This window comes from Phyllostomus hastatus, unplaced genomic scaffold (assembly GCF_019186645.2).
Source record: "Phyllostomus hastatus isolate PE091 unplaced genomic scaffold, TTU_PhHast_1.1 phas_scaffold_12, whole genome shotgun sequence".
Taxonomy (NCBI): Eukaryota; Metazoa; Chordata; class Mammalia; order Chiroptera; family Phyllostomidae; genus Phyllostomus; species Phyllostomus hastatus.
The window spans coordinates 15559451-15576939 of NW_025334007.1; the positions used below are offsets into that span (position 1 = coordinate 15559451).

General features: G+C 41.2%; 1 protein-coding gene across 2 annotated transcripts in view; it reads right to left on the minus strand.

Annotated features, from left to right (window-relative positions):
- Positions 1–10079: 10079 nt before the first annotated feature.
- The window catches only part of MOSPD2 (motile sperm domain containing 2), a 41537-nt gene continuing 34127 nt past the window's right edge, over positions 10080–17489 (minus strand). The window contains exons 11-15 of one of the 2 annotated variants that reach the window (XM_045856108.1): positions 16629–16725; positions 15663–15759; positions 15218–15347; positions 13157–13259; positions 10080–10993 (exon numbers count right to left, since the gene is read on the minus strand). In XM_045856108.1, coding sequence (XP_045712064.1) covers positions 10952–10993; positions 13157–13259; positions 15218–15347; positions 15663–15759; positions 16629–16725 — 469 coding nt within the window. In that variant the 3' untranslated portion in view covers positions 10080–10951. Of the gene's footprint in view, positions 12566–13156; positions 13260–15217; positions 15348–15662; positions 15760–16628; positions 16726–17489 lie in introns of both variants that reach the window. The other variant, XM_045856107.1, reaches the window with a different exon arrangement.

The window sequence follows — 17489 nt, forward strand, 5'->3', positions numbered from 1 at the left end:
TACCTAGTCCCCGAATGTATTGCTTAGAACGGGATTCCATGGTTTTAGAAATTTGGGAAATGCAATACCTAATATTCTTGGAGATTTCTCACACACATTAGTACATTTAAGATTCTGAGAAATTCTCTGGGGGGAAGTTTAATCTTGTTTAAGAGTGCTTCTCAAATTTATATGACGAAGGAAGCCTTTTGGCCCTGAGTCAACTATGGGGTTGGTATTGTAAGGGATCTCCTTGGAGAAAATGCACACTTTTAGAGACAGAAAACGGCCCTTGAGAAACTTCTCGGCCATGATATTCACAAAGCTACAGCCTTCTCTGCTTTGAGGTGAGGAGAGGAAGAAAAGCCGGGAGCACTCCATCCAACGTGTGGGTGAGCCCGAACACTAGCTGTTCAATCATCCATGACAAGTGACGGAACAGCATTCCTACTGACCTGTAATTCCCACTGGGGCTGCAGAGCAGGTATTCCAGCTTCTTGGAGAACAGCCACTGTCTCTCTTGCTTGCTATTTTCTCTGCAGTACCAAAAGCTGTTCCTGGTTAATGTTACCTGATTGATGTGCATGAGGAAGAAAGCTAGCAACGAGGAAGAAAGCTAGCCTTGAACTTCAGAATAGTCTGGTTTTTAAATCCCAGGAGTGATTTCCTTCATCATGTAGGCTCTACCTATTTGGCAGGTACGTGTTAGGTGACGGGGACTTGATGGTGAACCCCATCCCCTCCCTTGTGCAGTTTACAGTTTTAATGGGGGAAATGACGTCAATAAAAGCCCCACAAATATCTCAATATAAGCTGCAATAATTGCTGTGAAGAAAATGTGGTAGCATCATGGGGACATCTAATAGTGGCACCTGATCACATCCTTGGAATGAGAGATACTTAAGCTTTTCTTAAAAAGTAGATTTATAGCCCTGGCTGGCATAGCTCAGTGGATTGAGCGCGGGCTGCAAACCAAAGCGTCGCAGGTTCGATTCCCAGTCAGGGCACGTGCCTGGGTTGCAGGCCATGATGCCCAGCAACCGCACATTGATGTTTCTCTCTCTCTCTCTTTCTCCCTCCCTTCCCTCTCTAAAAAATAAATACAATATTTTTAAAAAAGTAGATATAATTGACATAGAGCATTGTGTTAGTTTCAGGTATACAATGTAATGGTTTATTTGTATATCTTGCAAAGTGTCCACCACCATAAGTCTAGTCAACATCCATCACCACTCAGAGTTATAATTTTTTTCTTGGGATGAGAACATTTAAGATTTACTTGCTTAGCAACTGTCAAATCTGCAATACAGCGCTAGTAATTGTCACTGTACTGTACATTATATCACTAACTTAATGATTTTATAACTAGAAATGTATACCTTTTTGTTACACAAATTTGTACCTTTTGATCTCCTTCTCCCATTTGGCTTACCCTTCTCCCTCTGCTTCTGGCGACTACCAGTTTGCTCTCTGATTCTGTGAGCTCATTTTGTTTGTTTGTTGTAGATTCTATGTATAAGTGAGATCATATGGTATTTGTCATTTTCTGTCTGATTTCACTTAGCGTGAAGCTCTCAAGTTCATTCATGTTGTCACAAACAGATTTTATTTTTTTATGGCTGAATAATACTCCAGTGTGTGTGTGTGTGTGTGTGTGTGTGTGTGTCGGTGGACACATAGGTTGTTGCTGAGCCTTGGCTATGGTAAATAATGCTGTAATGAACACAGGAGTACATGTATCTTTTTGAGTTAGTGTTTTTTTTTCCCCTTCAGATTGATACCCAGAAGTGGAATTGCTGTGTCATAGGGTAGTTCTGTGTTTAAATTTTTTGAGGAACTCCCATACTGCTTTCCATAGTGAGTGCACCAATTTCCATCCCCACCAACACTGCACAAGGGTTCCCTTTTCACCATACCCTTGCTGTTGCTTGTCTTTTTCATAATAGCCATCGTGACAAGTGTGGCTTAGGTTTGCATTTCCCTGACGATTAGTGATGTTGAGCATCTTTCCACATACCTGTTGGCCATTTGTATGTGTTTCTTTGGAAGACAGTCTATTCCAAGGGTGTCCAACCCACAGCTCTCGGGTTGCATGTGGTCCAGGGTGGCTATGAATGTGGCCCAACACAAAATCATAAATTTACTTAAAACATTGGAGATTTTTTTTTGTTTCTGTTAGTGTTTGTATATTTACTGTGTGGCCCAAAGCAACTCTTCTTTGTCCCATGTGGCCCAGAGATGCCAAAAAGGTTGGATGCCCCTGGTTCTGCCCATCTTTAACTATTTTTTTGTTTTGTTTTGCTATTTAGTTGTATGAGCTTTTTTTTAAAACCATTTTTATTGAATTTAATGGGATGGCACTGGTTAATAAAATTACATATGTTTCAGGGGTACAGTTCTATAATACATGATCTATATATTGTATTGTGTTCATGTTGGGAACTGCCCTGCCTGGTATCAGAAGCTGAAACCCCCGCCTAGGCTAAGGCTAAGGGAACGCCCTTGGAACTGTAAGCCAGCAAGGAGACAAAAGCTTATCTTCCTGGCAGGAATGCTGCTTCTGCTGCTTTATTCATAACTGAACCCCCCAAAAGCTTGGTCGGTTAGCCAAAGACGGGTAAGATTCCCCACGGGGGAAATGACCTAAGACAGGCACGATCACTTTTGGGAGGCCCCCCCCCCAAAAGAAGGACTTGGGGGGGCTGCAGCAAAAGGGGGGTGATGGACCCTCGCTCCTCGGCTTTGACATAGCCTGAGTTCTCAGCATCTGGGAAAAAAACCTCCTTGTCTCCCAGTTGCCTTAGTTCCCTTGCTCCACCTAAGCCTGAAACAATGACAGGGTGGTGCAGCTCGGTACTGAGAAGTGCGGATTCCCCAGGGTGATCAGGCCTAAGAAAGAACATGTAAATTACTGTGAAGCCTTCTTTGTTTAGAATGCTCTCAGTTGAATGAGAAGGATCCAAGGAGGAAGTCAGTTTGTTCCTCAGTCTTACAGCTCTTTGACCCCAACTCAATAGACCGGCAGAGTTCTTTGTTTTCTATGGTTCCTTACTTCCCCCTAATGAGTACTGTACTTTACCTGAATTATTATGCAGAATGAGCCCAGTAAAAGCAGGTATGGACGGTAAATCAGCGCGCTCCCCACTAGGGGGAGTGTCCATTCAGTCCCTACTTCCCCACAGAAACTAGTTTGTCTCTGTGCATGTGTTGTTTTATCTCGTGTGTTTATCGTCGAGCCATCCACAGCGTTCCGTGGTCACTGCTGGCCGGTGACCCACGCACAACTTGTTCACTATCCCAAGTCAGGTCTCCTCCCATCACCATTTATGCCCCTTATACCCTCTTGTACCTCCCACCCCCATTCCCTCTGGTCATCACCATACTCTTATCGGTGTCTATGAGGTTTTTTTTCTTTGCTTAATCCCTTCACCTTTTTGCAACCCAGCCCCCCACCACAACCTCTTTCCCCTCTAACAGCTGTCCGTCTGTTCTCTGTATATGGGTCAGTTTCTGGTTAGTTTGTTGGTTTATTTTGTTTATTGGATGTATGAATTCTTTATGTACTTTGGATATTAGCACCTTATCAGATATGATTTGCAAATATTTTCTCCCACTGCATAGGTTGCCTTTTCATTTTTGTTGATGGCTTGCTGTGCAGAAGCTTTTTAGTTTGACATAGTCTCACTTGTTTCTTTTTACTTATGTTGCCTTTGCTTTTGGTATCAAATACAAAAAAAAAATCATTGTCAAGACCGATGTTAAGGAGTTTACTGCCTATGTTTTCCTCTAGGAGTTTTATGATTTCAGGTCTTACATCTCAGTCATTAATCAATTTTGAGTTAATTTTTGTGTATGGTGTAAGACAGTGGTCCGGTTTCATTCTTTCGCATGTAGCTGTCCAATTTTCCAAGCACCATTTATTGAAGAGACTATTCTTTCCGCATTGTGTGTCCTTGACTCCTTTGTTGTAAATTAATTGATGATATATGCATGGGTTTATTTCTGAGTTATATTTTCTGTTACATTGATCTATATGTTTGTTTTTATACTAGTACCACACTGTTTTGATTACTATAGCTTTGTAATATAGTTTGAAATCAGGGCACATGATGCCACCAGCTTTATTCTTCTTTCTCAGTTTGCTTTGGCTATTCAGAGTCTTTTGTGGTCCCATAAAAATTCTAAGATTGGGGATTTTTTTTTTGTATTTCTGTGAAAAAAAATGCCGTTGGAATTTTGATAGAGGTTGCATTGATTCTGTAGATTGTTTTGGATAGTATGGATATTTTAATAATATTGATTTTCCAATCAATGAGCACAGAATATCTATTTGTGTCTTCTTCAGTTTTTTTCATTAATGTCATACTTTTCAGTGTACACGTCTTTCTCTGTCTTGGTTACATTTATTTGTGAGTACTTTATTCTATTTGGTGTAATGATAAATGGGATTTTTTTCTATCTTTCTGATAGTTTGTTATTAGTATACACTAAGAAAGTGTAAAGATAAAATTTTGCATATTTTTGTATCCTGCAACTTTACTGAATTTATTAATTCTTAGTTACTTTTTTTTTTGGAGGAGTCTTTGGGGTTTTCTCTATAAAATACCATGTTATCTGCAAATAGCGACAGTTTTACTTCTTCCTTTATAATCGGGATGCCTTTTATTTTCATTTCTTTTGCCTCATTTCTCTGGTTAGAACTTCCAATACAATGTTAATGATGGTGGTGACAGCAGGAAGAGAGGGACATTTCCTAAGTAAATGATGAACTGAGAACAAGCGTGGAAGAGAATTATAGGCAGACAGTTAGGACCAGACCATAAAGAGGAAGACAGAGGGTGATTAATAAGGCAGAAAAAGCTGGGAAGGGCCAGATCACTCAGGAGCTTGTAGGCTAAATTAGAAAATTTAATCTGGGGAGTGATGTGATAGGATGAGCATTTTCAATGGGTCTTGAATGTCCCTGGATGCAATATGGGGAAAGGACTGGAGAGAGTCATATATTTATTATACTACACGGCACCCTCCCCAAAATACAAATCAAATACTTCATCTGGTGCCAAAATTAAAATTTGGATTCACCAAGCTATGGGTTACTAGATCCATCCCTACTGTGGCACCTTCTTCACGGATTTTCAGGGGGTAAATCTCACTATATTCAAGTCTACCCTAAGTACTGACTTTGGAATATAACTCCTCTATAGGACATGCCCCACTTTCAATGACTGAGATCGTAAGCAATCTGAATGGTCCCAGTGCAGTAAATACTGGATTTGCAAGGAAGTTTTTTTTTGTTTGTTTGTTTGTTTTTTTTGCATCAGTTTCCTCTTACCTTTCCTTTTTAGTAACTTATCAGTCAGCCACATTTAAAAAACTAAAATTACTACACTGTGTCATACTATTCCTACTGCCCCTAATAATAATCTTGTGTCTCTCCACCCCGCTAAAAGGAAGTAGCTGGCGTTAGAGAGTTAGATTATTGAAAAAGTACCCCAAGCGCATTTTTGACATTTACGTTAAGACTGAGGAGAGTGCTTTGGCATTTGACTCAAGTGGCTTAAGCACATTTGCTTCATAGTGAGTGAAAGCAGCGCAGGACAAATTTAACTGCAAATAGTAAGGTGTCATACACAGGATGAATCTGTTAGCGTTAGAGTGGAGGTTCGATGCAGGAAGATAGAAGAGGATTGGAATAAGAAAGACAAATGATTCACTTCTTTGTTTGTCATTGTCCCAGGTCCAGCAACAGGGCACAGGCATAACATTAGGAGTTTTGAAGTTTCTTGCAGTTAGAAACAAGAATACAAATCTGAATGTTGGAGGCAACAAGCAAGTCCATGCAGGACAGTTTGGGATGACTTTTAGAAACTAGTGAGATTTTCAACACCTAGCATATATACAGAGCTCCAGAATGAGCTGACAATTTGCAGGGGACTTTTGGGAGTAATTCAAGGTGCCGGCGTTTGGTCCGGAATACATTGGACAGTATAAGTGCTGGGAATCACAGCACAAGTCTCTGTTGGGACTTTTGTCCTTTCTTACAGTTTCAAACTTTTCATGTAGCTCCCTCCACAGAGCCTATTTATGTGAGAATAGTAATGTAAACAAACTAACTGAAGTGAATGGGTTGTTCCAAAGGAAAAGGGAAAGTTCACAAAACTTACCGTTTTTCACTAGAGCTTTGTTTACAAAAGCACATAATTACCAGAAGTCCCCTTGGCCCTAGCACACTCCCTTATCATGAGAAAAGGTATTGAACGGATCTTTATGATTACATAAATGGTGAAAATAGTGCTGACATACTTCTCATTGATAGTTTATTTATAAAAGTTTGAAGACCTGTGTACACTGAGCCGGGAGACTTAACAAAGCCTCCTGGGACAGAGGCGTAGTGTCCGGCACACCTGTCATTTGGTGCTGAACGTAGACATTCCAGGTCATTTCCTTTCCTGTGGAGGACATTTGTGAATTCCAAACAGGAAATTAGACTGGGTAAAAAGTCGGGGCCAGCCCTCTGATCCTCTGTTTCCTGGTCTGTAAAATGGATATACTGGGTTGCATGAGCTTGCAGGTGCACCCAACACCGTACCTAATTTTCTCCTTTTGAGGTGGGGCCACAGCTAGTGAATGGGATGGGATCAAGCTCCCATGATTTAGGTTAGCTTATACAGCAGAAGCGATTTTGCACGCCAGATGTAATTAAGGCTCCTAATCCATTACCTTGGAGTTTATCAGAAAGAGGATTGTTCTGTGTGGGCCAGACCTCACCAGATCAGCCCTTAAACAGAATTGGGTCCTTCCTGAAAGATTTCGGATAGGAACAGCTATTTTGTGAACTGATGGTGAAAGAGTCCATATAGCAAGGACCTGGAAGTGGCCTTTAGGAGCCAAGAGCTGTCCCTGGCGAATAGCCAGCCAGAAATGGAAGGCCTTAGTGCGATAGCCGCAAGTAGAGAAATTCTGCCAACAACCTGAAGGCACTTGGCAGTGGACAGTGGATCTTCATGCCCCTTGTGGCTTCAGGGAGGATGCAGGTGGCTGACAGCTTCATTTTAGTCTTGTGCAACTTTGGGCAGAGCGTCCGTACGTGTTCATGGTCAACCCACACAAATTGTCATGTGCGTTTTAAGATGCTAAATTTGCACTGGTCTGTTCCAAGGCAACAAAACTTGTATGCTCTGATTTCAGTAAGTACCCTATTTTGCCATGCATAACATGCAGTGTTTTTGCCCAGATTTTTGAGGGTAAAATAAGGATGCACATTATACATGGGTATAATGACTACATACCATGAGGATAATAACAGGTCTCATGTATGCTGCACGCGAAAATGTGGGTGTGCATTATACACAGCAAAATATGGTACGTGACTACACTGATGACCGAAACTGGTAGCCGCACACCCTACTACGCGTCCTTCTGTGGTGACGAATAAACATCTCAGAAGGTTGATGCTGCACAGCCAATTCCGCATCAAAGAAAACAGTAAATGAACCCATATATTTCAAAACTTTTTCAAAGTAAGGTGTATCTGTAGCTTAGAATACCAACAAACTGATTTTCTAGCCAAGGGTCTGGAATGAATATTGTGTTTTGTCACCTCTACCTCTCCTCAACGTTAGGGGTGCCAACCCCTCACTCAGTTGACAATTGGTGTATCATTTTCACTCCCTCAAAACTTAGCTACTAATAGCCTACTGTTGACTGGAAGCCTAGCAGTAACATTCATAGTTGATGAACACATACGTTGTGTTATATATATAATTACATACTATACCCTTACAATAAAGTAAGCTAGAGGAAAGAAAATGTTAAGAAAATGATGAGGAACAAAAAAATATATTACAGCCCTGGCTGGTGCGGCTCAGTAGATTGAGTAATGACCTGCGAACTGAAGGGTCACTGGTTCAATTCCCGGTCAGGGCACCTGCCTGGCTTGCAGGCCAGGTTCCCATTTGGGGGCATGAGAGAATCAACCGCACATCAATGTTTCTCTCCCTCTCTTTCTCCCTCCTTCCCTCTCCCTAAAAATAAATAAATAAAATCTTTAAAAAATACATTACAGTATTTGTTGAAAAAAATCCATGTATAAATAACCCATGTCTGTCTTCTCTTCTGCTGTTCAGTGAAGGTAAAGCTCTCAGACCTGTCCTTTCAACACTTAAACCTATAATTTAGACGTGGCGGCTCTGGTTGGTTGTAGCAGACAAGTATTGAACTTGCAAAACTAGTTCAACTCTTTGCCCTGAAACCAGCTGGCCATGTGACCTTGGGAAAGAAAGTTACTTCTCAGGCACTTGGATTCCTTATGTGTAAAACACATCTTATAATGTATTCCCAGAATTTTCAGGACAAATGAGTACAGTTTCAAGGATATTCAAACTCTCTGTAGAAAGACTTAAAATATGCACATATCTTGTTCCTAAGGGTCAGGGAGCTGTTCCTCTATATTCTTACCAGTCGAACCAATTGTCAAAAATTCTTAAAGATTTTATTTACTTTTGGAGAGAGAGGAAGGGAGAGAAACGTCAATGTGTGGTTGCCTCGTGCGCACCCCACACTGGGGACCTGGCCAGCAGCCTAGGCATGTGCCATGACTGGGAATTGGACGGGCGACCCTTTGGTTTCCAGGCCTGCACTAAATGCACTGAGCCACACCAGCAAGGCCCCAGTTGTCCAGTGTTTTAACGTGCAAGAGATCAGTCATACTTTGCATGGTAGGGGACATAGTAAGTAGGGCAGAGAAGGGAATAAAATGTTGAACATTACAGGGAGGTCATTTTATTCACTGTAAGACAAAACTATTATGAAAATGTGAAAGATCCTATGGCTTATGTGATATTTTAATTGAATCGTTACAAACTCAAGGGGAAACAGTTACAGGGAATGTTGCAAGATCAAGCCCATGTGTGTGGTGTTTTGAAGGGGCTGTGGTCGTATTGGAAGAAACTATCTGAGCACATCTTCCTCAGACTGGAAGGGATCCTCCTTCCCAGGAGGCAAGGCAGCCGCGCGTCACCGGCCTCTTAGGCGTGTCCCTTGGCCTAGGCGGCAGAGCTAAGAGTGAGGTGTTAAGAAGGCAAGGTCCGGAGTGCCGGAGTACAAAGCAGGGTAATGTTTGGAGAACTGAAGTTTGTCTCTGAATGAGGTGGGGTATGGGGGAAGATCAAGTCAAGAGAGAAAGGTCTGGGAAGCTGGGCTGGAACGAGGCGGAGGAAACAGCAGCAGAGCACGGCCAACCTTCCCAGGCTGCTTTAAACGCATTCTTTTCTGTCACGCTCACATCTGTCCCGTGAGGCAGTACTATGCTTATCAGACTCACTCGGGGACGAGGACACAGAGGCCGAAAGAGATCAATTCCCGTTCCCCAGTCCCACAGACAGCAAGTGGCAGGCAGTCTTACTTCAGAGCCCTCATTCCTAACCACCACTGATTGCCTCAGTTGGAACAAATGGGAGAATTTCCTTTCTGTCCTCCCTTGGGCCCGGGAGAGAAGGGCAGCCCTATGCCTCTGGGGTCCCATGGTGTTGTGACACCAGCACACCTCGAGCTGCTGATTGTGGGAAAGCAACTGGAGCTTTCCTAGGCGGAACAGTCCCCGCAGCTGTTCTGCTTCCTCAAAAATTGTCATTTAGGAAAAGAGACAGCACCCGGCCCAGGAGATGTGGGGCCTCACGCTAGGTTACTCTTGTCTTCGTAGCTCCATTTTTATTTTCTCTGACGATTTTCTATCTCTACTTCTTCTTCTTCTGTTTAGAAGATAGACATGTCCTATTTGTTTCCAAGTAGCAATAGCTGCCCCTTGGGCCTCCCTCCTTCCCCATGGAGCCCCCAGCGCCACCAGTCCAATGCTCAGTGCGAGGAAAGCAGAGCTGCAGTGAACAGCAGCCAGATCCTGACCCGGGCCAGGAAAACGGACGCACTACGGACAGGTGGCCTGCGAATGAACATAATTGCACCCCTGGAAGCTTGCGGAGCTGTCCTTATAAAAATGCAAAGCAAGTCTAAAAGAAATTAAGGTCATCTTTGAAAGGTCAGAGTAAGCCTAAACACTGGGTTTAGGATGCCTTATCAATGAGAGACCAGAGATTTTTCCTGATGATATTTATTTCATAAATGCAATTATTTTTCTAAAACATATTAAAATAGAAAACATGTTCTTTTGATCAATTTATACAAAGAAAATACCAATATAGTAATAAAAATACTGAAAATATATGAAAAGCACCAGAACATTAGAGAAATTACACTAACAACAATTCTAGGAATATATTTTTTGCAATAGTACAATAAAGTGCTATTAAACCCAGTCAAAATTAATGGCAAGATATAAAAAGTTATGCTATTATTATGAAATTTGAGGCTAGATTTACCAACAATTGCATTTTTAGGCTACTTGCAGATCAAACTAATGATATCTCATTAATATGTTCATGCAAAATCTATTAATTTCCATCGTCAAGTGAAAACAATCTAAACCTATAGGTTGGTTCTTGGTCATTTGGTCATAAAAACATAATGACTTGATTCAAAATAAAATAATTATAGAGTACCACAAATAATCATACAAATGTAATTAAATAAAAGGAAGACAGGATAAAATCAAATGGAAATATAGAGATTCATCAATATAAGTGCAGAAGTTTAGATGCCTTTGATTTTATAGTAGATTTTCCATAATTTTGCTTAGTCACATTTAACACACACACAAATGTTAACAAGACATGTTGTTAAATTCAACTGCCCAGATGTCAGGGAAGAACGTGTTAGCAAGTCAATGTAATTTTTATATGAAACGTTAAAGGGACACTGTTAGGACAATGCATTTCCAATTTTGACTAATTATTCCCTCATTTATTGGCCGAGGAACAGAAGGCATACATTTTGGGATTGGGTTATATTAAAGCCAGGAATCTAACATGTAAGGGGAAACCGCTGTGCACAGACACAGAGGGGGTGCTATGGGCAGTACTTAGGGTGGGCTGCAGTCACTTTCACGTCTGGAGTTGGCAAACTGAAACAGAAAAACCCACATTAAGACAAAGTAGCAGACCAGTGTCCTTTTAAGGTTTGATTTCATAGGCCCGTTGTGAAGGGACTCTATTATATGGTTCTTCATAACTCACTTTTGGAATCATCGGCTTCTCCAGTTGAAAGCCACCAGCACTACATTTCAGAATAAAAATAAAATCTCCAAACATGGCCCAATCAAAACTCCAAATTCATTTTACAGGCAGACTATTTCTCTTTTCCTAGGAAGGAGGTTTTAGGTGTGAACCCACGTGGACCGGAACCGGTCATGTTAACGAGAACAAACTAATTCGGTAGCCTCTGCTCCTGGCACGGTGTTTCTGTTTAGGGACCCGGGAACCATCCTGGGTATCACTGTGCAAAGGGCAGAGCATCAGGCCAGTCACCGAGCCCTGGTCTGAAGGCTTTACAACGGATCATGAGTTATGTTTTCTACTCTTAGAGGGAGAGCTGACACTTGAGTTTTGATTTTTCTTTTTTCCCCATCCTCATAGATACTCCAGTCTTTTGTCAAGTTCCCTCTTCATGGCTGACTTGTAACAAGGAACGGAAATGGAAAAGAATTATACTGCTATGAATCTCAAACGCTACCTTTGCAAAAGTTTTTATCCTAACTCCTTTCACTTAAGAAAATAGGGTGAAGATAGTGCAATAGAGGATGATCAGGGCTTTAAATAAGTGAAGCGAAAAGGTCAGGGGCCAGACACAGTCAACAACATGAAAGAGCGTAACAAAGAAAATCCAACCGAACTCAGTCTTCCAAATTCTACCTCAATGAGTGTTCATAAAAAAGTCCAAGGTTAATAGAAGGCAGGCTGTTAAGGAAGACGGATAAGAAACAAAGGCAAAAGGTTGTTTGGCATTAAATAGTTTTACATTCCAAAAGGTTATTGACTAGCATCTGGAAGTAGTTCTCAAAATTACAAAGTCATGATTACAGAAATTACTCTGCATGTTTTCCCCGCCAATATACACGGTCTATATACACAGTATAGAAAAGCTAGTAAGTTGGCTCAACTCTAATAATCATGTCATAAAAAAGCAGATTACATTTTTTTTTTGGCTGCAACAAAGCACGTTATACTTCTCAGTTCTGTATACTCACACGATAAAACTTAAGCTTTGAAAGTACTCAAATCGAAAGGGAAAAATAAGTTAGATCTAAACTATGAATTTACACAATGGATAGGCCTTTACTTATTTTACTCACTAGCTAGACTCTTACCAATTTCTTCAGTGTTTCTGTATTTTGCCAGTTTACTTTCAAGACATGTATCTGTTCCCCTCTAAACTTGCCACACATTTCCTTTTAGGAAGCACAGACACGTGACACTGTTAGTAGCGTGGTGAAGGGCTGGGCCTCGCTCTTTCCAACTAATGGATGGAAGAACCGCATTCCCTACCGAGCACCACTCCTTTAACTGTACAACAAATAGAAGAGAGAGATGACAAAAGCAAGCAAGAGCGCTGTTAAGGAAAGCAGCAGCTGCTGGAACCAGATACAACGCTGAACTTGGTCTTCAAGCTTCCTATTGCTTTCTAGTAAACGATTGAGCTAAACGGGGAAAAAAAAGGATGAAAGAGTTTTATCAATCAACTGTACATTAGTCATGTGAATAACAAACAGGAATATAAGAAACCCACACATTTACAGGATGGGGTCCATCTACTCTGTAGGCTGGGAGCTGGAAATGCAATGAGGAATTAGATTCGTTTGGAGAGCAGGTGTGCATCTGCTGCCTCTCATTTGGAAAAGATCTAATTTTCTGTTGAGAAAGGAGCAAAGCAATCACTTCCTGGAGGGATCAAACCAGCTAGTGAAAGAAGAGCCTTTCACCCTCTGCCTTTTTAGAATTTAAATGCACTCCGTGGTCCCTTTGCCGTGAGGTCGAATTCTTTGATTCCTCCCCAAAGCACCATGCGCTTTGCAACATGGTTCCTAGTTCAAATGAAAATGGCCGGAGTTTCCAAAATGGTAGATCTCCAAAAGGAACTCACAGCTTACCATTTCTGATTTGGCTGCCCTTCACAGAGGAGAGAGCATTTCTGCTGTGCCTATGCAAAGGCTGTCCCTATGTCAGTGGGAAAGAGGGATTCCTACTGTTAATTAGCATTACCAACACTGTGAGGAAGAACAAGCACTTACTTGTAGACACATATCTTCACTGGTTTTATCTGACACGTTAAAAGCACCGTCTTTTAATGTGAGAGTGTTTGGTTTACTGCTTTCAACAATGTGGCATCTTAACCTATGACAATCCAAAGGAAACATAACTTCTTAACATTTTTAATGAAAAAAAAAAGTAAACTATAGAACAGAAAAAAAAACAAACAAACCCACAAGAAGTATATGTAACAAAGGTGAAAATACTCATTCCTTTCCCGGGATTCAGCTAAGGTGGCAGCTCAGTGAGTATTTGTATCTTTGAAGCGGACAAAATGTAGCGCCCCACAATGTTTCGAACTGTTTTTTAATAAAGAAACAGCAGACACTGGAAAAGCTCTGAAAACCAGGAAGTTCCCCTTTTGTAAGAAAGAGTTACATTTATAAGGGAAATGTCCATTGTTAAGGGTGTCTCCCTCTCTGTACCAGAAAGAACACTAAATCTCTAGAAATTCTTATCGACGGAGAAAGCACTGACCCAAATCTACCTAACAGCCTTCCTCTTGTCTGATATGCTTGATAACCCCCCATAACTGATTCCTTCACCCCAACATCTGTTTATCTTTAGCTGGAGATGGTAGTGAAGGTGGGAGCTTGGGCAATTTGGGGGAGTTTTACTGTTTCTTGGTCCCTCCCATGCACACAGGAGGATATACATGCCATTAAACTTCTGTTTTTCTCCTGTTGTCTGGCTTTGACTGGAGGGGAGGAGGCTCAGCCAAGAATGTCGAAGGGTCAAGCAAAATTATGTTCCCTTTCCTGCAGGTTGGTGACCGACTATGGGGCCTGCTCAGACACCACACTCGCCTGGGAGCCTGCAGGCTGGATCCTGGAAAGCCGGCGGAAGCTGGCGAAGGGGTAAGAATTCTCACCCAAAGTCTTTTCCTTTGTCAGAAGGAGAAGAACCATAGGCATCATGGGGTGTTCCTTTGGTCTAGTTCTATGTCTGGAGACCTTGGCTTTGGGACCAGTGAGAATATTTTCTCTGGAGAGATACATGCACGTGGCAGCCAGCTGAATAGCTCAGAGATCCAAGACACAAAGTGACAAACAGCTTCTTTTTTTGTCTGTGCCAGTTCCGAGGGAGTTTGTTGTCAGAGGTCCCAGGCCACAAGGGCCTTTGTTGTTTCACCCTTCCTTGTCCTGTAAGTGCTGGGAACGGCCCACGCCAGTAAGCAGCCGCCTGGTGTGGATTAGCGGGTCTGTGACTGGAGGCCTCTCACTTTCTTGTGGGAAACCGGAGACATGTTTGCACTAGACCGTTTTTTACGGCCCGACACAATGAAAGCTGGCTTTGTCATGCTAACCCTGGGAGTGAACTTTCTGGTCTTGTGAGGACTGCACTTGTGGATCCCTCTTTTGGGATACCTCTTGCATCCACGTCTAAGCCACAGAAAGGCTTATAGGTGTGAGTTGCTATTGAGATTAAGGTAAGAAGCCTACTCATCAATGGCCAGGGGATAGATCCTCTGAATTGGAAAATCTTCTGTGTTTGAAAACCATTTTTAGAGTGCTGTCACCTCAAACACTTGTCTTACTGTATCTATGGAAAGACCAAACTGAAAGGAGGACAGAGGCATTTGGTGACATCCCTAGAGTTAGGGACTTCCTTAGCAAGATGGAATGACAAAGCTCTCCTCACCTCCGCTTTGACAAGGAGTCTACCCAATTTAGAGAAGGGTTACAAAGATCAGTGCTCACTCAGTCCCTACCCACAGGGCCCTTGGCGGGCTGCTGAGTCATATTCCTCCCACCCATGACTGTACTGCAGTTTTCAGACAAGATCTGTGTGGTGAAACATCCAGATTCTTGCACTGGCCTGCAAGTCAGTGTCTGCTGTCGGCAACCACCTTGACAAACTCCAGGCCTCCTTCCCGGAGACAATGAAACTCACTCCCACAGCCTCGCAGCACTCGGCCCTTGCTACACGCCTTGGCGTCTGCCAAACTCTAGAAGGAAGCTGTCCCTGCCTACCCCATTCAGGCTCATTTCTCTCTCTGATTCTTCCCACCACACTGGAATGCCTGCGAGTGGACACCATACCTGTGCTCCATCACTTTGTTTCTGGGCACTTCTTTCCAGAACTGCGTCAATTCTGCGGGGCCCGAGCCAGACGACTGCTCCATTTCTGCAGCCATTATCAGAAACCGGTCTTGGGCAGACACGGTTAAACCTGCAATCCGAAAGGGCAGCTTATTATGTAAACAGGAATCTTTACAATGGATTAGATATGTGGCTTAAGGCATTATTCTAGAAAAAAAATAAATAAAGATAAGGATATGGAACTACCTTAAAAAAAGTTCTAAAAAGGAGGACTTCCTTTTTGATGTTTGATTTCAACTGGCATCAGTTTAAGCAATGTTACACATTCAAGAAGAATTAAAAGTTATTTAATGGTGGGAAGGACTTTGGAGACCATTTGCTTATCTCATTTTACACATGGGAAAATAGATGTCTACAGTGCAGTGGCTATCCCATCATGACTTACCCCCGTGGGGAGACACAATGATATCCACCGATGCACCAGGGTCACAGCTGCTGTTGCTTGGCTTGACTCTGTATTTTTCCGGAGCAGTTGTTCGCACCTGTGCATAAACACAGGAGTCACATGATAACCTTTGTGCTTTTGTGGGGAAATGGCTTAAAAGGGGCTTTTAACAAAATTAGCAGTTAATCATCGCCAAAATTTATAAAATAAGCTTTGGTGATTATGCATAGAATGTATTTTTCCCTGCCACTAGGAAAAAAGCATCTTGAGCTAATTAAAAAATATTTACTCATCTTTTAAGTCCAATTGTCACTTAGCCTTCCTCTAAAATAATTATCTTTATCTGTTAAATATCATCTGCTAATCACTTGAATTTTACAACACAAATTCCAAAACCTGTACATATTACAATACTGCATGGAAATTTAAAAAACAGCAGATAATTAAATGGCATCCAGACATTCTAGTGGTTAAATTTAAATTTAATGGATGATTTAAGGAAGCAATGCCTACAACATGGGGTGGTGGCGGACTCAGTCTTGTTGCAAGTGATACTCAGTATCAGGTCAGTATCCAGTATAAACTAGTACTCCTGAATATGCTACAATGGGAAGAAAATGCATATTTGATTTTATAGTTTTATTTTTCACAGTTACTAAGAATTATTCATATAATGAAAAATGATTCTCCTTGGGTTTTTTTATTTATAACAAATGTTAAACCCTGGGATTAATTTATGCATTAGCCTATTACTGCAAATGAAATATTAAAATATAGATCCCAGGAAAAATTTCAGATAAGCTATGCCACGTGGGTAGAACTAGAAGGCAATATAACATGCCTAAAAAGATTATAAATGAAACCATTGTGCAAGTTCAAAATGATCAACCTTTCAATGAAAATGTCTAAAGTCATACCCCATGCCAAATTTTCACACATAATTTATCTCATCTTTCAGAAATGTACCTTAAATGCCACTACGTTTTTGGTTACATTTGTCAACACTATTAAAGTTTTCTTCTCTCCAGATTCTGCACTTCCGAAATACAGTTCTTCCGCTGGGCTAAGTGATGACAAAAACATAAAGCATTTGTATTACTCAGAATAAACGGCAATCCGAATCTAGCTTGAAGAAAAACATTTGGTTAATATTTTGCGCACATTTGTATAAAGACATTGGATCAAAGAAGACAAGATTACAAAATTATCTAATATTTTGTATTTTAATCTTACTGATTCAATGCATGGCATTTAAAAAGCCCTATGTTTTTTCCCAAGATCAAAAGCAAAATAAGAAGGAACAGAGAGAGAACTAGGAAGATTATGCATTAGTCCCATAATTAGCCCCAACTTAAGGTACATTTACTTAAACTCTTTATGTTGTAGATAATAATCACAGCAAAGATAGAATTGCTGCTTCAGCTTTATCTAATTACAAACATTATAGTGGGCCATATTTTTATACACCAATGGAGAACAACATAATTTAAGAAGGAAGATCATTACAGATGTATTCAAGCAACAGAATCATTTCTTACTAATACAGGCTTTTTCTTTGTAATAGTAAGAAGAAAAATAAAAAAAAATCTGGGGTGAGAAGTGCAGGAAGAACTTGTCAAACAGTAAAATCAGAGAGTCTCAACATGCAAATTTTACTATTCTTGGCCACTGCAATGCCCGTGACCTACAAAGAAAACAAGAAGACTTCAGCGAAGTTTGTTTAGTTTAGTTAAACATTGGCCACATTGCATCAGGTGCCTGCAAACAATGGAGAATGTTTTTGTTTTTAGATAAAAGGGTGAATTCGTCATATAGCTCTGCAGTGTG